The sequence below is a fragment of the Trachypithecus francoisi genome, unplaced genomic scaffold (assembly GCF_009764315.1).
Source record: "Trachypithecus francoisi isolate TF-2019V2 unplaced genomic scaffold, Tfra_2.0 Lachesis_group17, whole genome shotgun sequence".
NCBI lineage: Eukaryota > Metazoa > Chordata > Mammalia > Primates > Cercopithecidae > Trachypithecus > Trachypithecus francoisi.
The window spans coordinates 39,439,035-39,466,156 of NW_022681462.1; the positions used below are offsets into that span (position 1 = coordinate 39,439,035).

Sequence of the window (27,122 nt, forward strand, 5' to 3'; positions counted from 1 at the left end):
TCACAAGAAAATTAAATATTTGTTTTGAAGACAGAGAAATAACATGCTAATTAATGCTTACAGTTACCTGTTTTAAAAAATCCTCTCAATCTCACAGGACTGTCCTACATTTGGCCCGTGCCACTGGCCAACTGGAAGTCATATCTCTCCTGGTGTCCAGAAGATGTGAGCTTAAACTCTACGACCGTGAATGCAGGACACCTCTGATCAAGGTATATAGTAGCTGACTCTTTGAGCATGAGATGGATTTGGTTTAAGTACATAGAATAAAATGAACTTATCTCATTGGATACCACTATATAACTAGTTAGTAAATCATATGGAGTGTTTGTTTTGATTTTTCAGTATTTGTATGTTTCTTGGTCTAATACTGACAGGCTGTACAACTGAGGCAGGAGGCTTGTGCAACCCTTCTACTGAAAAATCGTGCTGATCCAAATATTATGGATTTCTATGGAAGGACTGCTGTACACTATGCTGTGTATAATCAAGATACATCCATGATAGAAAAACTTCTTTTTTATGGTACAGATATTGAAGAATGCAGCAAGGTATAGATCAACCAACATTATTTTCAAACTATCTGAAATGCATTTATTTTAACATTGACACACGTAAGGGTCAATTTTTCATATTTGGAAGCTCAAACATTCCTTGAATGAAAATATTTTGAAATGCCTTAACTGTCTAAGATTTTACTTTAAATATTGGAACTTTTAAAGAAGCATTATAGAGTACAACTTTTCTTCATGCACTTATGGTAAATAATGATAAAAACAAATGAATTACAATAAATTTATAATTCATGACCACTGAATTTGGAAAAGGGAATAGTTAAGTATTTTTCCACTAAATTACTTTTTTTCTAATCAGTGTGAAGTGACACAAGAAAGTAAAATTTTCCCTTCTAAATAGACTTTATTTTAAATTTCAAAGAAAATTAAAGCATTTCACAATAAATGTACTTCTTGCTGCTGTTGACAAGTATTGTGTGTGAAGGTGATTTCATTTGAAAGTGATCCCTCTGTGGAAAGGCTTAAGAGGGAGACATGAAGAAAAGGAGAGCAATCAGAAATGCACAAGCTAATTCGGAAATCAGGTCATGAGGGAAAATACTGTGGAGAGGGTTTTTGTGTGTTTTGTGGTTTGTTTTCTATTTATATGTTTAGACAAGGATCTCTTCAGTTTTGGGGATAATTATTCTTACTTTGGGAAAGAGTTTGTGAGTTATAAAATTGCCTAGGGATCAGGTTTGGTAGGACTCTGAAGAAACCAGGTTGGCAGTGAATAGAGGCGATGAAGTGGCACACAGTTCAGCAGAGAGAAGAACACAGAATTAATGGACGTTATTCAATTCTGGCAGAAACAGCCACTTAGATAAGCATCTAAACTCTACTCTCAAGTCCAGAATGTCTTGATGGGCAGGTGGGAGATAAGGAGCTTATAAATAGTAAAATCAAGTTGGATTTTGAGTTTACTAGTCTCTTCTCTACCCCTACCCAGGAAAAGTAAATGGAGTTTTCAGTGAACGGCTCTATCTTTTGCTCTTTCCTCTTTTTGGCCAAACCCCAAATGATAAAGGGCATTTGCCACATGGATGAGAGATGAGACTGAAGTGATTATCAACTGTGCTAGTCCGCAGTTAGAATTGTGCATGACAGTAACCTGGGGAAATTAAAAGCAAATCTCTAAGTCTAGGATATCCCCTGAAGATTTTAATATAGTAAATCTAATATTTACTATTAAATATTACTGGACATGTATGTTGTAAAATATTTCCTTGAAGCTGGGCATGGTGGTGCCTCTAGCCAGAACAACAGAATAAGACACTGTGTCTAACAACGACAACAACAACAACAACAACAAATTTCTTGAGACACTGATAGGCTGCTGGTTAAGAACCACTGAATAGATAAGTATATTGTAAATTCCCATATCTCAAAAACGTAAAAAATCTCTAGAAGAGTTGGATGATAGGTGCTGCTTCCTTTAAATTTCTCCTTTCCAATAATATTAGCCTGACTGTTACCTGTCTCTACTTCTGTGGTTGGGAAGTTAAAAGGACTATTATTTGCAGTATCTATCAGCTTAAGAATAACACCTTTTCTTTGCCACCATCACTTATTCACTGCCATTGACAGGGCTGTTAGAAATTTACTATTGGGTACTCTTTTAATAAGTAGAGACTGACTCTTTCAGGACTTTGGATCTCTTTGTTATCATTCTGGTGATTAGGTCAATACATCATTATTAAAAGCAGGGTTCTCTCAATTATGATATAAAAAATTCTAAACCTTTTTTTAAAGCTGAATCTCTATTATGGACTGCCTCAGTATGTCTGTTAAGTACATAGAACTATGGCATAATCAGGATAGCAGTTTTAAACACTGAAAACCATGAAGTTAGTAAGAATACGGAGAATACATATAGGTCATTATTAGAGCTTTAATTGATAAGCCATTGTATTGTTATTTCTGATTTATATTTTACCTAAAATAAAAAAATTAGGTAACAGTATGGAAACTGGAATAGTAATTTAATGTTATTTTAATAATATAGTTGCAGCAGTCCTATGAACTAATTACCCATTTGATGAACAATCTGGGAAAATTAAACATAAATTATAAATGCATGCATGTTGTAAAAGTGCTTAAAGTGGGTATTATGACTCTTTGTAACAATTTTTATTGCATTCTTGGACCCGTTTTGGAAAAAAAAATTCAGAAACTAAAGAAAGGAAGTATTTTACATGAAAACACTTGCTTTACATACAATCGCTTGGAGACATATCCACAGCAAATATAAAAATACAAGGTCTATAGTCTCAATGTGTCCCATAGATGTGTTTAGTTTGCCTCTATAAATTGTCTCCACATGGAAGGTTTAGGAGACTCCCGCACAGATCTGGATTCCAGGCTTCTCTTCAAGAATCCAATCTGGTGTCCCTTGAGCCTGTCTCACGTTTAGGATGCTGTGCAGAGGTTGCCCCTTTCTATGAGGCGTGTGGTCTCCATTCTGCTACTGTGCCCACCTAGGTACTTCACTTCCTCAGGTCATCTCCCTTGCCTCTGTAGGGATGACTTTACAAGCCCTGTTTTATAGTGTATTTTAGTAGATATTTCAAAGCTTTCAAGACATTTTATATTTATTTAAATAGAGTCCATATTTTATATAAATCCCTTAGTAATGGGGTTGAACTTTTGAATTTAGAAGGTGGTGTTTCTATAAACTATTTTTCTTTATATATGCCATAAATAATCATCTTCCCATTAGAATACATGTAAGCTTTTTAAGGTGAATAATAGTATAGTTGCATAGCTTATGCATATTGTAGACAACATTGTATTTTTCTCTTCAGCATTGCCTCCTAAACATGCAAGTAATTGGCCCTGCGCAGTGGCTCAGGCCTGTAATCCCAGCACTTTAGGAGGCCGAAGCGGGCGGATCACGAGGTCAGGAGATTGAGACCATCCTGGCTAACACAGTGAAACCCCCTGTCTACTAAAAATACAAAAAATTAGCTGGGTATGTTGGCACATGCCAGTAGTTCCAGCTACTCCGGAGGCTGAGGCAGGAGAATGGCGTGAACCCGGGGGCGGAGTTCACAGTGAGCCGAGACACCGCCACTGCACTCCAGCCTGGGCGACAGAGTGAGATTCCATCTCAAAAAATGAATGAATGAATAAATAAATAAATAAATAAATAAATACATAAATAAAAGATGCAAGTAATTTAGCGGCTTTCATTATGCTATAAATAATTCATATAGGTCATTATTAGAGCTTTAATTGATAAGCCATTGTATTTTTATTTCTGATTTATATTTTACCTAAAATAAAAAAAATTAAGTAAGAATTAATATGGAAACTAGAATACAAATTTTTAAAGGAGTTATGTACCAGGATCCTAAGATTATAATTACATAAATATTTGCACCAGGTTCCTAAGATTGTAATCGAGAATAACATTTCATACAGAGCTTTCTGACAGCTAAGATAAAAATATTGCTAGAAAAAACCCATGGACTATTTAATAACAAGCAGTGACAGTTCATTTGAATCCTATCTCTAGTAATTCAGAGCTCAGCTCTCCGAATTAAAAAGAGATAGGCTTCAAATGAACTGTCAATCGTGTCAGATTCTCAGATGACAATGTCAGGTCCTCCTGATCCATTTGGAACAGGAGCACCTGACATTGTCATCCGAGATTCTGACACCATCGATAGAAGGGAATCAGGCAAGTGTGTGTCAACCAGAGGAAACCTCCACCTTTACTGGTAAGCTCTCACAACCGTATCCCTGAAACTCTCATTTCTCAGATGTTAATCTTCTCCATAATAAGTATTTACAAATAGGGATCAGGTGAAGTTCAAAAGATTTCTCAAATACTGGACACGTAATGCACAGTTTTGTAACATTTTTCAAACATGGGTGATCATGGAGTCTTTCTTTTGGGGTATAATGTGCAACTTCTGGTAAAGTAAATATCCTTTGGAATACATTAATAGTTTAAGAAACACTGCTCCATAAGTATAATTAAATCATTAATAAAAATACCTGAAACATTTATTACTATGTCTTAGAATTTGAGGACATAGAGAAAAAAATAGAGCTCCTGCCCTCAAGAAGCTCCTGGCTCAGGTGGGAAACAATGAAATCCTTGAAATGTGCCATGCTAAATGCTGTGACAGAAGCAAAGATTCTTGGAACTGGTAAATGTTTCAAGTGAGCTTTGGAGATGACCAGAGTTCTTGTGGTGAGGCAGAGAAGGCTGTTTCCAGGGGAAGGAGTAGAACATAGAAAAGCGCCGAGGAGTGAAAAGAAAGGGTTGGCCGGGCGCGGTGGCTCAAGCCTGTAATCCCAGCACTTTGGGAGGCCGAGACGGGCGGATCACGAGGTCAGGAGATCGAGACCATCCTGGCTAACACGGTGAAACCCCGTCTCTACTAAAAAATACACACAAAAAAAAAAAACTAGCCGGGCGAGGTGGCAGGCGCCTGTAGTCCCAGCTACTCGGGAGGCTGAGGCAGGAGAAGGGCGTAAACCCGGGAGGCGGAGCTTGCAATGAGCTGAGATCCGGCCACTGCACTCCAGCCTGGGCCACAGGGCGAGACTCCGTCTCAAAAAAAAAAAAAAAAAAAAAAAGAAAAGAAAGGCACCACCTCTTATGTCCTTTCAATAGTATATATTCAAGCTCATAGGATCTTACGTAAGGTTTTCAGTTCAGTTGATAAATATGTAATTTTGTGATTATAAATTGTTGCTGTTGTTTTACAGGATGAATATCAACCACTTTTACTTGCTGTGAGTCGAGCAAAAGTGAACATGGTGGAATTTTTATTAAAGAACAATGCAAATGTAAATGCAGTTGATTTTCTTAACAGGTACAGACCTTAGTTCTTAATGTGTTGTTTTTAAACCTGAGTGTCATTTTAGAGTGGTGGCAGTCACTCCAGTCAGAAATATTACATTAATAAGAAGACTAACTTTTAATTATTGGGATATAGTGAGAAATATCAACACGGATCATCACTTAGGTAGAAAAACAACTATTTGAACTGAGTAACATAAAGAACAGTATATAGCAGGATTCATCTCTATAAACATTATACACATAAAAGGCTATATATAGATATATAGAAATCTCTGTATATTAGTAAATGTTTATTTGTAATATGATGTGGTGTTATTTATAATGTAATAATGTGATGCTTTTGATTGTATGATCTTATGTTAGCTAAAGGGGTTTCATGCTAGTTTTTCATTTCTACTGTGTTTTGATGTTGTTTATTTTATTTTATTTTATTTATTTTATTTTATTTTTTTGAGACAGAGTCTCACTCTGTCGCCCCGGCTGGAGTGCAGTGGCCAGTTCTCAGCTCACTGCAAGCTCCGCCTCCCGGGTTTATGCCATTCTCCTGCCTCAGCCTCCCAGTAGCTGGGACTACAGGCGCCCGCCACCTCACCCGGCTAGGTTTTTTTTGTATTTTTTAGTAGAGACGGGGTTTCACGGTGTTAGCCAGGATGGTCTCGATCTCCTGAGCTCGTGATCCGCCCGTCTCGGCCTCCCAAAGTGCTGGGATTACAAGCTTGAGCCACCGCGCCAGGCCTTGATGTTGTTTTTAATTGATATGGGGAGAGGGAGAAAAGATAACTTTAAACGGATAAAACTTTAATGAAGACAAGCTTTAGGTTCACACAGGACTGGGTTTAATCCCCAGCTTTCATACTTGCTAGATGTGTGACCTTGATAACATTACTTATCACCAAGCATGTTTTCTTCTGTGAAAAGGAGGGTAATAATATATCCTTCAAGGGTGGCTGTGTGTAAGTAACATTATATATATATAATGTTAGAATGTATAGCTAACAGAGCAAGGTGCTGATGTTTTGGAAACAATGGCTGAGCATATAAGTATGTGCTCATATATATATACACACACACACACACATTGTAATGTGTATGTAAGTCTATAATGTAAGTAACATCATATATAATATATTATATATAATATATATTTGTAGATAATATATAATATACAATATGAATTATATATTTTATAGATAATATATATAATATTACCATCTACTATAGCCTGATCCTTGAATTTTTCAAGAACCTAAGGAATTCTTGAAATATACTATATATTATATATATGATGTTACTTGTACACAACCATCCTTGAAGGATACATTATTATCCTCCATATATATATGGTGTTGAATGCCTAGCACATGCTTATAAGCATCATTAACTGAAGCCATGACTACTACTATTAGCATTCCTGTTAATATTATTGTTTCAAGCCTGCAGATAGCTCTTATCTGACCCCTTAGCTGATTTTGCATTATAATATATAATATTAGACTAGGGAAGAAATGAATAATTTTTCACTTAAATTTGCCTACTGTAGATAGGTGGCCTGAGCATAGTTTCTTGCCCATCAAAGGACTTTAAGTTAGCAACTTTATGTCATACCACAGTGGGACAAGAGGCTTCCTTTTTGTTCCTTGCTTTTAACCTTTGTGGTAATTTACAAAGATAAACCCTTGAGCACCCAAGATGCTTGTTTCTTACTACATGTAATTGGGTTAATTCTACATGGACAGGCAACATATTAAGTTGATAAAGTATTTAAACTTAGCTTTTAAAATGTCATTAAAGTTTTTAATTACCTCTCTGTTATTTTAGATCCCTCATACTTGCTGTTACCCTTGGAGAAAAAGATATAGTCATTCTTCTTCTGCAGCATAATATTGATGTGTTTTCTCGAGATGCATATGGAACGACTGCAGAAGATTATGCGATCGAGACTCAGAATAAAGTGTAAGTCTTTACATAAAAAGGCCAGTGAACACTAAATTGAAGCTTAAAATAATTGTAACAATTGCATCTTATATATCAGGTGAGATTTCATAGTTTGGTTTAAGTAGTTTTCAAGTGACAAATTTTCAAGTTTTTAAGTTTTCAAGAGTTGTGCAACTTCATCAGCCAGAAATCAAGCAAAAGGCTAGATAAGTAGCAGTAGGTGTGGGATTCTTGATATTGAAACTTTTAGGACTTTTCTCCTTAGAGATTCCAATGTTGTTCATTTTATTTCAAGTATAACCCCTATGCATAGGATAAAGTAGTTTCACATCTTTGATTTTTCTAATTAGTTATTTGGGCCTCAAAATGTCCAGCTTATCAAAAAACCTTGTGCTGTTTACTGGGGACCATCTACTATAGGGGTTCCCTAAGTCCAAGGAAGACAATGAGTTTCTACAAGTCAGAAGGAGAAGGGGAAAGGACATTCTAATCATTGCTTTGTTTTCATTGATTCTGTTGCTGCTTTCTTGCCATTGAAAGTGCTCCTGCAGTCTGGTAATGATTAACCTTTGCCACCAGGATGCCCTTTCTGTTTGGGATCCCTTAATCTTCATGTTGATCCATAAAAAGGCTTCAAAGTTACACTATTTTTTTTTAGTTCACTTGCACATACTTATATGCTTAGCCATTGTTTCCAAAACAGCAGAACCTTGCTCTGTTAGCTGGATATTCTAACTTTATCAACGCACATAGTGAGCAAATTGACACTTTCACCCACAATCAAAACCTGATGTAGGCCGGGCGCGGTGGCTCAAACCTGTAATCCCAGCACTTTGGGAGGCCGAGACTGGCGGATCACGAGGTCAGGAGATCAAGACCATCCTGGCTAACATGGTGAAACCCCGTCTCTACTAAAAAATACAAAAAACTAGCCGGGTGAGGTGGCGGGCTCCTGTAGTCCCAGCTACTCAGGAGGCTGAGGCAGGAGAATGGCGTAAACCCGGGAGGCAGAGCTTGCAGTGAGCTGAGATCCGGCCACTGCACTCCAGCCTGGGCGACAGAGCGAGACTCCGTCTCAAAAAAAAACAAAACAAAACAAAACAAAAACCTGATGTAAAGCCTACATTTTAACCTGGGCTTCTAGACCTTCATGGTGAGTTATTTTTTGGGTCCTTTTTTTTTTCTCTTTAAAGCAAATATTAGTTGGGGTAGTTCTAAGCTGTCAGAGATATTCAAATAATGTTGAAGAAAGAGATCACAGTTTTTTTTTTCTTTATTGCTACCAGATCTGTATGCTGAGACTTTAAAAATAAACAGTGTAAGCCTTTTCTCAGGTAGAGGAAGTTTCTATGCCATCCTTCCTTAGAGTAGTAGGCATCTGCTTGTGATTGGCCCCTCAAGTGATCTGTTTTCTATAATAATGAAGATCTCTCAAGCTACTTGCATCACTACCTCAAGTTTTAAAAATATTTTCAGATTCTACCTCATAGGAAGCCATTCATCAGAATTATTTGAGTCTCAAGTTGGTGTGTTAGATTTAACAGAGCTAAGCCTCATCCATGACTTATCAGCATTCATATGTAAAAGTAAGGCTTTGTGCTTGCTTTGGCAGCACAAATACTAAAATTGGAACAGAATGGAGAAAATTAGCATGGTGAAGCATTTCATATTTTGCAGTCACAGGAAGGTCACTTGACTGTTTGCTGCCTAGCTAAGTAACAGTTTGAATCAAAACAAAATGGGTGGCACCTTATATTAGAATTGTGAGTTTTCAGTACAAAAACATTTGTGTAAAGTGATCTATAAACTGAGAATGGAGGTAAGTAACACAGGGGGTGTTGTGTAAATATTTTGTTAGTATGTATCTTGGAAATGAGAAAATGTCAACTTTCATCTACTTCATGGAACTTAAAAAACATGAAAGTAGGGTTTTGTCTTCCATGTCAGTTGGAGATAACATCACTGATGGAGATTAACCATCATTCTAGCAAACATCTGATGTTCAGTTAGAGTCTGTAGAGAAGTAGTAGTGTTAGCCCAAGCCAGATCTTGACATCTGTTAATTTTCTGCCCTTGGAACTGATGAGCTCAATAATAATGAACAATCATGTTACCTATTTTAATGAAATAATGTATTCATAAATAAATTTATTCATAAATTATGAAATAGTTGAGATGCCCTGAATTATAAGCCAGAAATATTAGAACAATAAGCAAAATTAGGACTTACCATTTTTCTTAAACTGAAGCATTTGAATATTAGAACCTATGAAAAACTACACATTGGGTTTGATTTGGGATTTCAGAATAGTTTCAGCAATAAAGTTCAGGAACAAATTCCACTGCTTTACTATTTCTCTGTGAATGTTAAAAATACTACTTCATTAAACCTATATAACAACCTAGTGAAAGAGGACAGTAAAATCTAGAAGACATGGTGCCTAAGAGAAGCAACTTGTTTAAGAGCAAATACCTGTTGGCTATAGAACCAGGACCTACCAGTAAGAGCCAGGAAGGTGACTTTCCATTATGTCAAGCCGACGTCAGATAGTTTGCTGCGCTCACTTCATGAGTACTTCACCTGTTTTTATTAATTAGAAAGGTACTAAGAAGTTTGTAGAGCTTACAGAAGAGAAGTGTAGAGAATAATTAACATCCTGATATTGTTTAAGATACTCTAATAATTTAGTATATTTGGTAAATATTTTTGATAATAGTGTTAAAATATTAATTTCATTTATTTTTATACAGAACATTTTCAAAATAATTTCTGAATACAAAAGAGGAAATAAATCTGAAGAGCTTTCTGTAAATAGCAATCCAGGTAAGATTTCTGATAGTGAATTACTCTTGATGGTACTACCATAGATAAAAAAAGAATAAAGATGTTTTGATTACAAAAAAGCAGTTTAAAAAAATCACTGTTTAAATTGCACACATTTAAAAAATACTTTCTTAGTAGTCTAGATTTTATAATTATTTAAAAGGTGAGTTGTAGGTAATTTATAATCTCAGTATTATTTGTAAAAAATTATTATTTAATTATGGTTCCTAATATTCTAGATGATCTGTGTAAATAAGAAAAAAAATTTTTAAGTTATTATGTTGTATGTTTTCTTTATAGTCACATTATACTGAATTAGACTTTTTATATAATTAGAACTTCTATTTAATTTGCAAAATAAATTCTTTGCAGTTACTAAATAAATCAACAATTGCAGTTGACCCTTGAGCAACATGGGATTTAGTGCTGCCAATCCCCATGCTCTTGAAAATACATATTTGGTTTGTTATATGTATTTTATATTATATTCTGAGTACAAGAAGGTAAGCTAGAGAAAGGAAGCTTTTGCAGTAGTTAAAGCTGTAGTTTCCTTGTAGTTTGATCCTTGAACTACTATCAGTCTAGTGTAAGGTATTCACCCATCCATGATAAAATAAAGTAAATTTACTCCATTTACTCATTTTAAAATGTTGGTCTTTTTCTTGCCCTTATGCCTTCTTTTTTATATTATTATTATACTTTAAGTTCTAGGGCACATGTGCACAACGTGCAGGTTTGTTACATATCTATACATGTACCATGTTGGTGTGCTGCACCCATTAACTCGTCATTTACATTAGGTATATCTCCTGATGCTATCCCTCCCCCCTCCCCACTCTCCACAGTAGGACCCGGTGTGTGATGTTCCCCTTCCTGTGTCCAAGTGATCTCATTGTTCAATTCCCACCTATGAGTGAGAACATGCGGTATTTGGTTTTCTGTTCTTGTGATAGTTTGCTGAGAATGATGGTTTCCAGCTGCATCCATGTCCCTACAAAGGACACAAACTCATCCTTTTTTATGGCTGCATATTGTTCCATGGTGTATATGTGCCACATTTTCTTAATCCAGTCTGTCACTGATGGACATTTGGGTTGATTCCAAGTCTTTACTATTGTGAATAGTGCTGCAATAAACATACGTGTGCATGTGTCTTTATAGCAGCATGACTTATAATCCTTTGGGTATATCCCCAGTAATGGGATGGCTGGGTCAAATGGTATTTCTAGTTCTAGATCCTTGAGGAATCGCCACACTGTTTTTCACCATGGTTGAACTAGTTTACAGTCCCACCAACAGTGTAAAAGTGTTCCTATTTCTCCACATAATCTCCAGCACCTGTTGTTTCTTGATTCTTTAATGATTGCCATGCTAACTGGTGTGACATGGTATCTCATTGTGGTTTTGAGTTGCATTTCTCCAATGGCGAGTGATGATGAGTATTTTTTCATGTGTCTGTTGGCTGTATGAATGTTTTCTTTTGAGAAGTGTCTGTTCATATCCTTTGCCCACTTTTCGATGGGATTGTTTGTTTTTTTCTTGTCAGTTTGATTGAGTTCTTTATAGGTTCTGGATATTAGCCCTTTGTCAGATGAGTAGATTGCAAAAATGTTCTCCCATTCTGTAGGTTGTCTGTTCACTCTGATGGTAGTTTCTTTTGCTGTGCAGAAGCTCTATAGTTTAATTAGATCCCATTTGTCAATTTTGGCTTTTGTTGCCATTGCTTTTGGTGTTTTAGACATGAAGTCCTTGCCCATGCCTATGTCCTGAATGGTATTACCTAGGTTTTCTTCTAGGGTTTTTATGGTTTTAGGTCTAACATTTACGTCTCTAATCCATCTTGAATTAATTTTCGTATAAGGAATAAGGAAAGGATCCAGTTTCAGCTTTCTACTTATGGCTAGCCAATTTTCCCAGCACCATTTATTAAATAGGGAATCCTTTCCCCATTTCTTGTTTTTGTCAGCTTTGTCAAAGATCAGATGGCTGTAGATGTGTGGTATTATTTCTGAGGGCTCTGTTCTGTTCCATTGGTCTATATCTCTGTTTTGGTACCAGTACCATGCTGTTTTGGTTACTGTAGCCTTGTAGTAGAGTTTGAAGTCAGGTAGCGTGATGCTTCCAGCTTTGTTCTTTTGGCTTAGGATTGTCTTGGCAATCCAGGGTCTTTTTTGGTTCCATATGAACTTTAAAGCAGTTTTTTCCAATTCTGTGAAAAAAGTAATTGGTAGCTTAATGGGGATGGCATTGAATCCATAAATTACCTTGGGCAATATGGCCATTTTCACAATATTGATTCTTCCTATCCATGAGCATGGTATGTTCTTCCATTTGTTTGTGTCCTCTTTTATTTCACTGCACAGTGATTTTGTAGTTCTCCTTGAAGAGGTCCTTTACATCCCTTGTAAGTTGGATTCCTAGGTATTTTATTCTCTTTGAAGCTATTGTGAATGAGTTCATTCAGGATTTGGCTCTCTGTTTGTCTGTTAAGGGTGTATAAGAATGCTTGTGATTTTTGCACATTAATTTTGTATCCTGAGCCTTTGCTAAGTTGCTAATCAGCTTAAGGAGATTTTGGGCTGAGACAATGGGGTTCTCTAAATATACAATCATGTCATCTGCAAACAGGGACAATTTGACTTCTTCTTTTCCTAACTGAATACCCTTGATTTCTTTCTCTTGCCTGATTGCCTTAGCCAGAACTTCCAACACTATGTTGAATAGGAGTGGTGAGAGAGGGCATCCCTGTCTTGTGCCAGTTTTCAAAAGGAATGCTTCCAGTTTTTGCCCATTCAGTAGGATATTGGCTGTGGGTTTGTCATAAATAGCTCTTATTATCTTGAGATACGTTCCATCAATACCGAATTTATTGAGAGTTTTTAGCATGAAGGAATGTTGAATTTTGTCAAAGGCCTTTTCTGCATCTATTGAGATAATCATGTGGTTTTTTTTTTTTTTTTTTTTTTTTTTTTGAGACGGAGTCTCGCTCTGTCGCCCGGGCTGGAGTGCAGTGGCCGGATCTCAGCTCACTGCAAGCTCCGCCTCCCGGGTTTATGCCATTCTCCTGCCTCAGCCTCCCGAGTAGCTGGGACTACAGGCGCCCGCCACCTCGCCCGGCTAGTTTTTTGTATTTTTTAGTAGAGACGGGGTTTCACCGTGTTAACCAGGATGGTCTTGATCTCCTGAATCATGTGGTTTTTATCTTTGGTTCTGTTTATATACTGGATTGCAATTATTGATTTGCATATGTTGAACCAGCCTTGCATCCCAGGGATGAAGCCCACTTGATCATGGTGGATAATCTTTTTGATGTGCTGCTGGATTCGGTTGACCAGTATTTTATTGAGGATTTTTGCATCGATGTTCATCAGGGATATTAGTCTAAAATTATCTTTTTTTGTTGTATCTCTGTCAGGCTTTGGTATCAGGATGATGTCGGCCTCGTAAAATGAGTTAGGGAGAATTCTCTCTTTTTCTGTTGATTGGAATAGTTTCAGAAGGAATGGTAGCAACTCCTCCTTGTACCTCTGGTAGAATTCGGCTGTGAATCCGTCTAGTCCTGGACTTTTTTTGGTTGGTAGGCTATTAATTATTGCCTCAATTTCAGAGCCTGCTATTGGTCTATTCAGGGATTCAACTTCTTCCTGCTTTAGTCTTGGGAGAGTGTAAGTGTCCAGGAAATTATCCATTTCTTCTAGGTTTTCTAGTTTATTTGCATAGAGGTGTTTATAGTATTCTCTGATAGTAGTTTGTATTTCTGTGGGGTCGGTGGTGATATCCCCTTTATCATTTTTTATTGCATATATCTGATTCTTCTCTCTTTTCTTCTTTATTAGTCTTGCTAGCGGTCTACAATTTTGTTGATCTTTTTAAAAAAACCAGCTCCTGGATTCACTGATTTTTTGGAGGGTTTTTTGTGTCTCTGTTTCCTTCAAATCTGCTCTGATCTTAGTTATTTCTTGCCTTCTGCTAGCTTTTGAATGTCTTTGCTCTTGCTTCTCTAGTTCCTTTAATTGTGATGCTAGGGTGTCAATTTTAGATCTTTCCTGCTTTCTCTTATGGGCATTTAGTGCTATAAATTTCCCTCTACACACTGCTTTAAATGTGTCCCAGAGATTCTGGTATGTTGTATCTTTGTTCTCATTGGTTTCAAAGAACATCTTTGTTTCTGCCTTCATTTTGTTATGTACCCAGTAGTCCTTCAGGAGCAGGTTGTTCAGTTTCCATGTAGTTGAGTGGTTTTGATTGAGTTTCTTAGTCCTGAGTTCTACTTTGATTGCACTGTGGTCTGAGCAACATTTTGTTATAATTTCCATTCTTTTACATTTGCTGAGGAGTGCTTTACTTCCAACTATGTGGTCAATTTTGGAATAAGTGCGATGTGGTGCTGAGAAGAATGTATATTCTGTTGATTTGGGGTGGAGAGTTCTGTAGATGTCTATTATGTCCATTTGGTGCAGAGTTTAGTTCAATTCCTGGATATCCTTTTTGATTTTCTGTCTCGTTGATCTGTCTAATGTTGACAGTGGGGTGTTGAAGTCTCCCATTATTATTGTATGGGAGTCTAAGTCTCTTTGTAAGTCTCTAAGGACTTGCTTTATGAATCTGGGTGCTTCTGTATTGGGTGCATATATATTTAGGATAATTAGCTCTTCCTGATGGATTGATCCCTTTACCATTATGTAATGGCCTTCTTTGTCTCTTTTGATCTTTGATGGTTTAAAGCCTGTTTTATCAGAGACTAGGATTGCACCCCCTGCTTTTTTTTGTTTTCCATTTGCTTGGTAGATCTTCCTCCATCCCTTTATTTTGAGCCTATGCGTATCTCTGCATGTGAGGTGGGTCTCCTGAATATAGCAAACTGATGGGTCTTAACTCTTTATCCAATTTGCCAGTCTTTGTCTTTTAATTGGACCATTTAGTCCATTTACATTTAAGGTTAATATTGTTATATGTGAACTTGATCCTGTCATTATGATATTAACTGGTTATTTTGCTCGCTAGTTGATGCAGTTTCTTCCTAGCATCAATGGACTTTACATTTTGGCATGTTTTTGCAATGGCTGGTACCTGTTGTTCCTTTCCATGTTTAGTGCTTCCTTCAAGATCTTTTGTAGGGTAGGCCTGGTGGTGACAAAATCTCTAAGCATTTGCTTGTCTGTAAAGGATTTTATTTCTCCTTCACTTATGAAACTTAGTTTGGCTGGATATGAAATTCTGGGTTGAAAATTCTTTTCTTTAAAAATGTTGAATATTGGCCCCCACTCTCTTCTGACTTGGAGAGTTTCTGCCGAGACATCTGCTGTTAGTCTGATGGGCTTCCCTTTGTATGTAACCTGGCCTTTCTCTCTGGCTGCCCTTAACATTTTTTCCTTCATTTCAACTTTGGTGAATCTGACAATTATGTGTCTTGGAGTTGCTCTTTTCGAGGAGTATCTTTGTGGCATTCTCTGTATTTCCTTAATTTGAATGTTGGCCTACCTTACTATGTTGGGGAATTTCTCCTGGATGACATCCTGAAGAGTGTTTTCCAACTTGGTTCCATTTTCTCCATCACTTTCAGGCACACCAATCAGACGTAGATTTGGTCTTTTCACATAATCCCATATTTCTTGGAGGCTTTGTTCATTTCTTTTTACTCTTTTTTCTCTACACTTCTCACTTCATTTCTTTCATTTGATCTTTGATCACTGATACTCTTTCTTCCAGATGATTGAGTCGGTTACTGAAGCTTGTGCATTTGTCACATAGTTCTCGTGTTATGGTTTTAATCTCTATCAGTTTTTTTAACGACTTCTGTACATTGGTTATTCTAGTTAGCCACTCGTCAAATCTTTTTTCAAGGTTTTTAGTTTCTTTGCGCTAGTTACCTAGTTCCTCCTTTAGCTCTGAGAAGTTTGATCGACTGAACCCTTCTTCTCTCGACTCGTCAAAGTCATTCTCCATCCAGCTTTGTTCCGTTGCTGGCAATGAGCGGCGTTCCTTTAGAGGGGGAGATGCGCTCTGATTTTTTGAATTTCCAGCTTTTCTGCACTGCTTTTTCCCAACTTTGTGGTTTTATCTGCCTTTAGTCTTTGATGATGGTGACGTACTGATGGGGTTTTGGTGTGGGTGTCCTTTCTGTTTGTTAGTTTTCCTTCTAACAATCAGGACCCTCAGCTGTAGGTTTGTTGGAGTTTGCTTGAGGTCCACTCCAGACTCTGTTTGCCTGGGTATCAGCAGCAGAGGCTGGAGAAGATAGAATACTGCTGAACAGCGAGTGTTGCTGTCTGATTCTTGCTCTGGAAGCTTCATCACAGGGGTGTACCCCGCCATGTAAGGTGTCAGTCTGCACCTAGTGGGGGATGTGTTCCAGTTAGGCTACTCAGGGATCAGGGACCCACTTGAGCTGGCAGTCTGTCTGTTCTCAGATCTCAACCTCCATGCTGGGAGATCCACTGCTCTCTTCAAAGCTGTCAGACGGGGGCATTTACCTCTGCTGAGGTTTCTGCTGCTTTTTGTTTAGCTATGACCTGTCCCCAGAGGAGGAGTCTACAGAGGCAGGCCGGCCTCCTTGAGCTGTGGTGGGCTCCACCGAATTTGAGCTTCCCAGCAGCTTTGTTTACTTACGCCTCAGCAATGGTGGGCACCCCTCCACCAGCCTCGCTGCTGCCTTGCAGTTAGATCTCAGACTGCTGTGCTAGCAATGAGGGAGGCTCCATGGGTGTGGGATCCTCTGGGCCAGGTGTGAGATATAATCTCCTGATGTGCCATTTGCTAAGACCCTTGGTAAAGTGCAGTATTAGGGTGGGAGTTACCCGATTTTCCAGGTGTTGTGTGTCTCAATTTCCTTTGACTAGGAAAAGGAATTCCCTTCCCCCTTGCGCTTCCCAGGTTAGGCGATGCCTCGCCCTGCTTCAGCTCTTGCTGGTCGGGCTGCACCCGCAGACCAGTGCCAACTGTCCGACACGACCCAGTGAGATGAACCCGGTACCTCAGTTGAAAATGCAAAAATCATCCATCTTCTCTGTCACTCACACTGGGAGCTGGAGGCTGGAGCTGTTCCTATTCGGCCATCTTGGGCACACCCTGGCATACTCTTTCTCAGTTGGTTGGTGGCCAATCTCAGAACGGTGCATCCATATGTTATGGATACCCATTTATGAATGGCCTATACCTATAGACAACTGGCCTGATCTTTCCAGGTCCCTTACTAAGAGTATTGTGGAAAACACTAGAGCTTTTGGAAAATAATTGGACTTTTAGCTAGAAGAAATGAAGAAATTGACCAAAATATCATCAGTTAGAGGTAGTTCTCTGTGCCTAGATTTTCTGACATAATAGCCAGTATGGCTGAACCCAACCCCAAATTTTATGCTCTCGACAGCTTCTGTTCTGTTTTTTTTTTTTTTAATCAATCATTGCTCTCTGGAATTCCAATGATGAGTTCAACTCCATCTCCTTTCTAAATGTGAGGGTTAAGGAGTTGGCAGTAATTCATATAATAATTAGTTTGAATCAAATTACTTTCCTTCGGAATAAAATAAGTCAGGCCAGCCACTCTGAAAGAAGGTGAGTTTTGGGTTGGAGTCAGAAAGTCCATGCTTTTGGAGGGTGAATCCTTTGGGAAAGGGGATAGAGTAAAACCAGTCAAGAGAGATAAGGTGAAGGGTTCAGGCAGCTCCATATGGAGGACAGGGGTAGGGACAAGAGGTAGTAAGAGGAGAAAGATGAACTTTTGCTTTTTCAAAATATTCCTAGGCACTATCCTAATGTTGATACCAATGGTACATTCATACCATGGGATATTCTGCAGCCATTAAAGAAGTAAGGTATATTTATGGGTAAAAAGAAAGTATACCAAGACAAGGATGCCTTCTCTCACCACTCCTATTCAACATAGTATTGGAAGTTCTAGCCAGGACAATACGGCAAGAGAAATAAATAAAGAGTATTTGAATAGGAAGAGAGGAAGTCATACTATCCCTGTTTGCAGATGACATGTCCTATATTTAGAAAACCCCATCATCTCAGCCCCAAAGCTTCTTAAGCTGATAAGCAACTTCAGCAAAGTCTCAACTTACAAAATCAATGTGCAAAAGTCGCTGGCATTCCTTTATACCAACAACAGGCAATCAGAGAGCCAAACCATAAATGAAGTCCCATTCACAATTGACACACAAAGAATAAAATACCTAGGAATACAGATAACAAGGGAAGTGAAGGACCTCCTTGAGGAGAACTGCAAACCACTGCTCAAGGAAATCAGAGAGGAAACAAACAAATGGAAAAACATTTTATGCTCATGGATAAGAAGAATCAATATCATGAAAATGACCATACTGCACAAAGTAATTTATAGATTCAATGCTATTCCCATTAAACTACCATTGACATTCTTCATAGAATTAGAAAAGACTATTTTAAAATTCATACAGAACCAAACAACAACAAAACAAAAAAGTCTCAAATAGCAAAGACAATCCTAACAAAAGGAATAAAGCAGGAGGCATCATGTTACCCAACTCCAAACTATACTACAGAGCCACAGTAACCAAAACAGCATGGTACTGGTATAAAAACAAACACATAGACCAATGAACAGAATAGAGAACTCAGAAATAAGACTGCACACCTACAACCATCTGATCTTCAACAATCCTGACACAAACAAGCAATGGGAAAAGGACTCCTTATTTAATAAATGGTGCTGGGAGAACTGGCTAGCCATATGTGGAAAATTGTAACCCCCTTCCTTAAACCTTATACAAAAATCAACTCAAGATGAATTAAAGACTTAAATGTAAAATCCAAAACTGTAAAAACCCTAGAAGAAAATCTAGGCAATCCCATTTAGGACATAGGCACGGGCAAAGAGTTCATGACAAAAATACCAAAAACAATTGCAACAAAAGCAAAAATGGACAAATGGGATCTAAGTAAACTTAAGAGCTTCTACACAGCAATAGAAACCATCACCAGAGTGAACAGACAACCTACAGAATGAAGAAAAATTTTTGCAATCTTTCCACCCGATGAACGTCTAATATCCAAGGTCTACAAGGAATCTAAACAAATTTACAAGGAAAAAAAAAAATTAAAAATGGGCAAAGGACATGAACAGATACTTCTCAAAAGAAGACATTTTTACAGCCAACAAATATATGAAGAAAAGCTCAACGTCACTGATCATTTGAGAAATGCAAATAAAAAACCCCAATGAGATACCATCTCATGCCAGTCAGAATGGCAATTATTAAAATGTCCAGAAACAACAGATGTGGGAGAAGTTTCAGAGAAAAAGGAATGCTTTTATATGTGTTGGTGGGAGTATAAGTTAGTTTAACCATTGTGGAAGACAGTGTGGTGATTCCTCAAAGATCTGGAAGCAGAACTATCATTTGACCCAGCAATTCCATTACTAGGTATATACCCAAAGCAGCATAAATCATTATATTATAAAGATATGTGCACGTGTACATTCATTGCAGCACTATTCACAATAGCAAAGACATGGAATAAATCCAAATGCCCATCAATAATAGACTGGATAAAGAAGATGTGGTACATATACTCCATGGAATACTATGCAGCCATAAAAAGGAACAAGATCATAACCTTTGCAGGTGGTTGGAGCAGGAACCCATTATCCCCAGCAAACTAATTCAGGAACAGAAAACCAAATACCTCATGTTCTCATAAGTGGGAGCTGAACGATGAGAACACAAAGACATATGGGTGGGAAACAACACACACTGGGGCCTGTCATGGGAGTCGGGGGAGGGAGAACATCAGGAAGAACAGCTAATAGATGCTGGGCTTAATACCTAGGTAATGGGTTGATCTATACAGCAAACCACCATGACACACGTTTACCTATGTAACAAACCTGCACATTCCACACGTGTACCTCTGAACTTAAAATAAGTTGAAAAAAAAGTGCACAACAGACTGAATTCTTCCATTTCTGCCTGTAATTTGAAAGGTGATATATGCATGCATACGTTTGAGTATGTGCAGAGAGTATTTCTGGAAGAAATGTAATAAACTCTGACTTTGTCTCTTTGAAAAGAGCCTGGAGATATGGGTCTGAGGTGGGATTTTTTTTTTTTTTTTCAGGAGCACATTTTTAATTTGTATGTACTTACAAATTAAAGCAAAAAAACTTGTTAAAGGTTTTCTAGGATTACTCTTAGCTCTGAGAGAGGTGGTGTAGAGCAGGGGACTTAGAGAGCTGAGGAGAGAAGAAACAGATAATCTCTTTGTCCTTCTTCCAAGAAAGCTCAGGGCTTGTGTATCCCTAGACTCCCGTGGTTTTGGCACCTCAGCTGGACTGTGGTTCAGTAAGCTCTGCTGGGCTGACCTGGAACTGAACTACCATTTGTAAAGTCTTTCCGTGGGGGAAACGCAACAGTGTTCCAGAGAACATACTAAACCACATGGCCTCCACCCATTCTTTCTCAATTTTTTGTCCATTAGCTTCCCTAAGAAAAGAAAAAACAAAGACTTCAGATTGAACCCAGGAGACCTGAGCCATCCGTAATTCTAACTCATTTCCTCAGATATGACAGAAACACTATGTGCATTTCTGTGCTTGGCTACCTTCTGGATTTTTTGTTTGCTTTATTTCTTTGAGAAGATACCCTCTGTTTTGCACTTTCTTTTCTAACTAACTTCTATGGTTTTATTTGGAGGAAAGTTGTTGCTTTTTCCTTGCTTGCATGCCTGGTAGACAGCTACAGGCATTTGGTACATCTGTTGTACCGAATTTGGTGGATCTGTTGACTTGGTATATTAAGGTGTGGACACCAAAGCAGGTAGGTTACTATAAGTTGTCACCGGTAAGACTTTGGTCTGAGAAGACACTGTAGAAGAGATTTGAATCTAGCACAGCGCTTCTCAATTGTGGCATTATTGACATGATTCTTTGCTGAGATACTGAGATGATTCTTTGTTGTGGGCCACTGTCCTGCAGGCACTTTAGCAGCATCCCTGGCCCCTACCCACTAAGTGCCAATAAGAACTGCTAATTGTGACAGTTTAAAAATATGTCTCTAGGTGGTGCCAAATGTCCTCTAGGAGCAAAACCATCCTGGTTGACAATCACCAGTTTAGAGTGATTTTGGATTTGCTGTTCAGGGTCCAGAAACTGGTCTCTATATTGATATAGCTCTTCAAATCCTGGAAACCTAGAGGTGTGACCCAGCTAAATCTTCTGAAAACTTACATGGTGTCTTTGTGAAGAATTGGAAAAGGTACCTGGATGAATTAGAAAAGGGCTAGATAAGGAAGGTTAGGCTGAGTTTCATTCTCTATTTCTCCTCTCTTTTTATTCCTGCTGTGTATATGAGGCACTCTAAGTCAAGAGTCTTGCTGTGTTGATAGAGAACAGATTCTTGGAGCCAGTACCCAGGTAGAAGGATGAAATGCTGACTTGATGGCTTTACCATTAAATCAGCTGTAGTATGGTCACTTCCAAATAGTGTATCAAGAAAACATTTCTCATTAATATGGATAAGGAGACTGTCCTTTCTAAGAATGCATTCATTTAACAAATGTTTATTGAGGACCTACTATGTACTGGGAGGAAAAATGTTTCCCTCTATCTCTTCATCCCCTTCTTTCTGCCTAAAGTGTTCTATTTCTGTGTGTTTGGTATTGTTTCGTTTTGCATTCTTCAGAATCTGTCTTACTGGCATAAATTCTTCTTTTCCCTCCCCCTTAATGTACTTGATTTCTGAAGGGTCAATTGCAATTAAAAGGAAGAGGAGTGATGAGAGGGATGTCTTGAGTTTTCACAATGCTCCTTAGCCATATGTCAGGGCTCCATGAGTGCACACCATGCTGGACTGCATTCTGGAGGCCCTCCTTGGCTCTGACTGTATAAGTTTATCGTACATTGTGCTAGCACATCAGCTGCCAAGGCTGTTTGTAGAATCTGCCTCCCTGGAGGTCTTCAGAAAGAGAACAAGATGCCAATATCCATGATGGTTTCAGTGCAGTACTGCTGATTAGAAGGAACAGGCTAGATTTTTCTGTAAAGGTTTCATACAGTCTTGAGTGCTCTTAGATGGATGAGTTTGCTTTTTGGTGCAGGAGGGAGGGATGAAAAGTGACACTCTGTGAACTTACTGGCATATCACTACACACATCCTGGGTATTTATGTATTTATTTCTTTTGAGATGGAGTCTTTCTCTGTCACCCAGGCTGGAGTGCAGTGGTGCGATCTCAACTCACTGCGACCTCTGCCTCCCAGGTTCAAGCAATTCTCCTGCCTCAGCCTCCCAAGGAGCTGAAATTATAGAAGCCTGCCACCACACCCAGCTAATTTTTGTATTTTTAGTAGAAACAGCGATTTTGCCATATTGGCCAGGCTGGTCTTGAACTCCTGACCTCAAGTGATCTGCCCGCCTCAGCCTCCCAAAGTGCTGGGATTACAGGTGTGAGCCACTGCTCCTGGCCCATCCTGGATAGAGCGTAAAACATACAGTTTTCATGCTTTAAATGTTTTCAAAGTACTTAGTTATGCCATGTGAGGGAGTAGGGCCTTTCTTCAGGTCCCTATGGCACAGAGGAGTCAGCAAGGCACAGCATCATTTAATTATCAGAGTGGCAGCCTGGCTTACACAGAGCAGAGGTGGTGTTCCTGGATGTCTGCTCTCCAGGTGCACGCTCTTTTCTCTTGACCCTATTACTTCTTTGTGTTTGTGGTTTTTGCTCTGTCATATAAGGGTCAGACATTTGATTTGAAGCCATAATATTTTAGAGCTATAACAATTTGGGGAACCTATTTAGTATAAGTATGTCCCATACAGGCATCCTATATTTTATCTGGCAATCCTGGCCCCAGGGCAACCCTATGTGAGAAACTTGTAGGTCCATTTTACATGTGAGGGAACTGAGGCTCAAAGAGGTTAAACATCTTTCCCATGATAACATCTGAGATGGAACGGCAGGCAGCTGAGTCCAAAGCCCCCCAACATGGCCTTTGCTTGTCTGGGAGATGGAGCTCCAGGCGGAACTGGTTAAGGGGGTGAATCCATTGGCTGGGAGATGTCATGAGTTTGAGACTGTGTTGGGAGCACCTGGCACATGGTGACCATCAACCAAATTTTAGTCTCCCTCTCCCTTCTTTCCCTGCATCAAATTGGAAATTCCCTTGAGACCCTGCAGGCAGCGAGTCCTCTACAAACACATTGAATTGCAGTCCTCATAGGAAAGCAGATGGAAGAAGGATGATGTTGGAGAAGATCCCTGCCATTTGATTTACTACGACAGTCTGAGGCCTCAGATAGCTCAGAGCAAAGGACCTGGAATGCAGCCCCAGATCCCTGGAAGAGACTTTACGGGTGCCACGTTGGAGAGTGGAGATTGAGGGAGATTATCTCAAAGAACAGGAGGAGAGATTATTAGAGACACTGCCAACTTGAAAATTCAGGATAGGTAGGACTTGGGGAGAAAAAAAAGTCTTACCTTTACAATAGCTTCAAGGACCACAAATTTAAGGGCTCTCTACCCAGTTATTTCCTTGCCTCTTGTCTGTATCACCAAGATAACACACTGCAAACGTGAAAAAGGAGCTTGGAAAGAACCATGGGAAGAAACTTGATGTGATCAGAACACCCCCACTGAGGGCAGGTGCTCAGCAGGGCAGCTGTCTCTGAGTTAGCAGCATCAGGAAGCCTCCCCTGGAAGCCACTGGCTGCAGGATGAGGCTACCAGCCTCCACCAGGGACATCTGGAAGTCACTGGCTGCAGGATAAGGCTACCAGCCTCCACCAGGGACATCTGGAAGCCACTCTTGCTGGCTTCTGTGGAGGCCAAGGGCAGCCTTCCCAGCAGGCTGCCAGCTCTCTGGAGGCTCTTGGAGCCCATCCTACTCTCAGGGGATCTGGGCAGGAAGCATCAGCTGACTGTGCTCCTGGGTCACTCACAGATGGCCATTTTCATGCCCCAAAATGAATGTGAAGAGAAGAAATCCTAGCCTCTGCCAAGCGTTATCACCCAGCCTTGCAGCATGAGCACATCCAAGGGGCCTGATGAGCAGCACCTGGTCTCCCACTGGCTCAGACACTTGAAGCTACTGAATTTACATGTAATTAAAGGCTCGAGTACAGACCGCGTTTGAAAACAGACACTTGGTTAGAGATAGGAGCCCTCCCCATCAGATGGTTTTGTTCTGCTTTTCCTCTGCATATTAACTTTACAATTTGCCAAGGAAAGGTTACAGGGGCCACCGTTGTTTAGTTTGGAGATGAGAAAGCTCAAGAACGACCTACTACTGTCTTCAACTATGCGGGGCATTTATTACAAGGAGGGAACAGCTGGCTGTTTTCTTCTTAAACTGCAAGAAAAAGTGGCTCAGTTTTTCTAAAGACCTGCACTCACGGCCCTCCACACTCAGCCCTTCCCCAGAGCACTTTGCACATAGGAAACATTTCTTGCCATAAAACCCAGGCCTGCCTTTGAGAAGGAAGCTTAGGTCTTGACCATGGTTGAGGAAGGAGGCCCCAGTATCTATTTTGGAGAAGTCTAGTCGGTTCTGCCTGGTGACTGGCAGCCAGGACACTGACTTTATGGCAGAGGCGTAATTATTTAAAAAAATTAAGGATCCTCAGTGAGGGAGGCCTTATTCATGTCAGGGCCCTTTGTGTGGCTGATAGGTGGGGCGTCAAAGCTCTGGCACAGATGTGGCTGAGCTGAACTCCTCTGAATAATAGAGGTTGGGAACATGGAAGCCTATAGCTATGAGAAACTCCAGGAGGAGATGGGAGAAGCTTTTACCCATCCAGAAGGAGGGGCAACTGAAGGAAGGAGGAAGGAGGGAAGAGGGTGGTCCAGTGCAGGCACAGAAGGTTCCAAACAGACTGTGCCTGCACAGGACCACTCTCTTCCCTCCTTCTTTCAGCTGCCCCTCCTTCTGGACAGGTAAAAGCATTTCCATGTTTTCAGTGGCATGGAGGGAGCCTGAGAAGAGCAAACATTGACATCACCACCGCTGCCACAGCAGTGAGACCACGGGCACGGTTTAAAAGGGTCATATCCTGGTACATGATTTCAGACACCCCAGGGAGAGGTGCCTCTACTGCACAGCTCCTGGCCCGGTCTCAGACTAGACCATAAGCTCCCTCATTTTTGTATCCCCAGTGCCAAAAACTATGCCTGGCACTTGAAGGCACTTTATGCGTATTTTTTGCTTTGTTGACTAGTTTAATTAACTCGTTAGTGATGCAAAGTTCTAACTGCATATTTACAGATATTTATGTGTGCACCACATTATGGGTGGTGAGAAGTAGGAATTCAAAGAGACAAAATCATACTTTCCCTCCCCAAAATGCTTATAAAGCCACCAAGAAGACAAGACATAGACACATAGAATATATAAAAGGGTGTACTCTGACATGCCAAATATGTGTTCACAGAAACAAAGTTCCTCTTGCCAAACTCCTATTGTCTAAAGCAGTTTTTCCTAAAACATACTCTTCAGAACACCAGTTTCTCAGGGTGTCAATGTGAGGAAAAGCTTTGATGGTCAGATGAGTTCAGGGCTGGGTTAGGCTAATTTCTTTACCAGAGGGTTTCTTGAAGACTTAAAGAAATCTGTATTGAGATATAATTTGTATAGTATAAAATTCACCCACTTTAAGTAAACAGTTTGTGGCTTTTAGTATAGAGTTGTGCAGCCATCCCAATATCACTGCAGAACATTTCCATCACCACCCAAAACACCTCATGCTATTTGCAGCCATTCCCGTCCCCTTCCTTCCTAGCCCCTGAAAACCAATAATTTACCTCCCGCCTCTATAGATTTGCCTATTCTGGACATCTCATATAGATGGAATCATTTACTGTGTGACCTTTTGTGACCGGCTTCTTTCTTTTAACTTAATGTTTTCAAGGTTCATCCACATTATTGCATGTATGCACCGATGGACATTTGGGTTGTTTCTACTTTTTGGCTATTATAAAAAACATTCTTATAAACATTCATGAACAAGTTTTATTTGACCATATGTTTTCAGTTCTCTTGGGTCTATACAGAGGAGTGGAATTGCTGGGTCATGTAGTAATTCTGCATTTAGCTTTCAGAGGAACTGCCAGACTCTTTTCCAAAGCAACTGCATGATTTTACATTTCTACCAGCAATGTACATGAGTTCCAATTTCCCTGCATTCTTGCCATCCCTTATTATTGTCTGTCTTTTTTACTACAACCATCTCAGTGGGTGTAAAATTATCTATTGTGGTTTTGATTTGTGTTTCCCTAATGACTAATTGTTTTGAACATCTTTTCATGGGTTTCATGAATCTTCAAAAGAGGACACAGTGGGCAGCAGTTCCTAAATGCACTGGACCATGGAACCAAACTTGCAAGGCAGCTCCTGGAATGCAAGTCCACACCCCAAAGCTGGGAAGCATTGGCCTGAAGCCAGCCTGTGCCTGGAAATGTGAGTTTGGTGAATATCCTTAGGTCATTACTTCTGCAAGTTTTGCTCAAAGGAAAGAAATCTTAACTCTCCACTGTTTTACCTTTAAAAACAAAACAAATTAATTTTACCCCAAGATATGGCACTTTAGTATGATGAATATTTTGGAGACAAGCAGATGCTGGGTGAGGCTTTTCACTTCTCTGTCTAAAGACTGGATCCACCACAGACAGCAATTGCTTTCCATTCATTCCCTGAAATCCCATACCTGGTTAGACCTTTTCACAAGATAATGTCTGTCTCTCAGGCTCATTCAATTCCAAAGAGAATCATTTACAACTTAGTTTTTGTCCCCCAGGTCCATTCATTCTCCCTAATACTCATTCATTGCCCCTAAAAAGAATTACCTACATTCCCCACCTCCTCCCTCTCTTATGAAGAACGTTAGATAAGCGTCTAGACCCCACTGCCTGTTATTGAGTAGTTCTTCTGCAATTCCCCCATGCTATGCATTTTAAAATAAATTTGTATGCCTTTTTCTCCTATTAATCTGCCTTTTGTCAAATGGTTTTTCAGCAAACCTC

The 27,122-nt window shown here is 39.4% G+C and overlaps 1 protein-coding gene across 1 annotated transcript; it reads left to right on the forward strand.

Moving 5' to 3' along the window:
- Positions 1-26,918, forward strand: LOC117062908 (ankyrin repeat domain-containing protein 36B-like). Its single transcript, XM_033176773.1, has 5 exons — positions 1-551; positions 5,277-5,383; positions 7,192-7,326; positions 10,060-10,132; positions 26,430-26,918. The coding sequence occupies exons 1-4, from the start codon at positions 444-446 to the stop codon at positions 10,073-10,075; spliced, it is 366 nt and encodes a 121-aa protein (XP_033032664.1). The 5' UTR covers positions 1-443; the 3' UTR covers positions 10,076-10,132; positions 26,430-26,918.
- Positions 26,919-27,122: the final 204 nt, after the last annotated feature.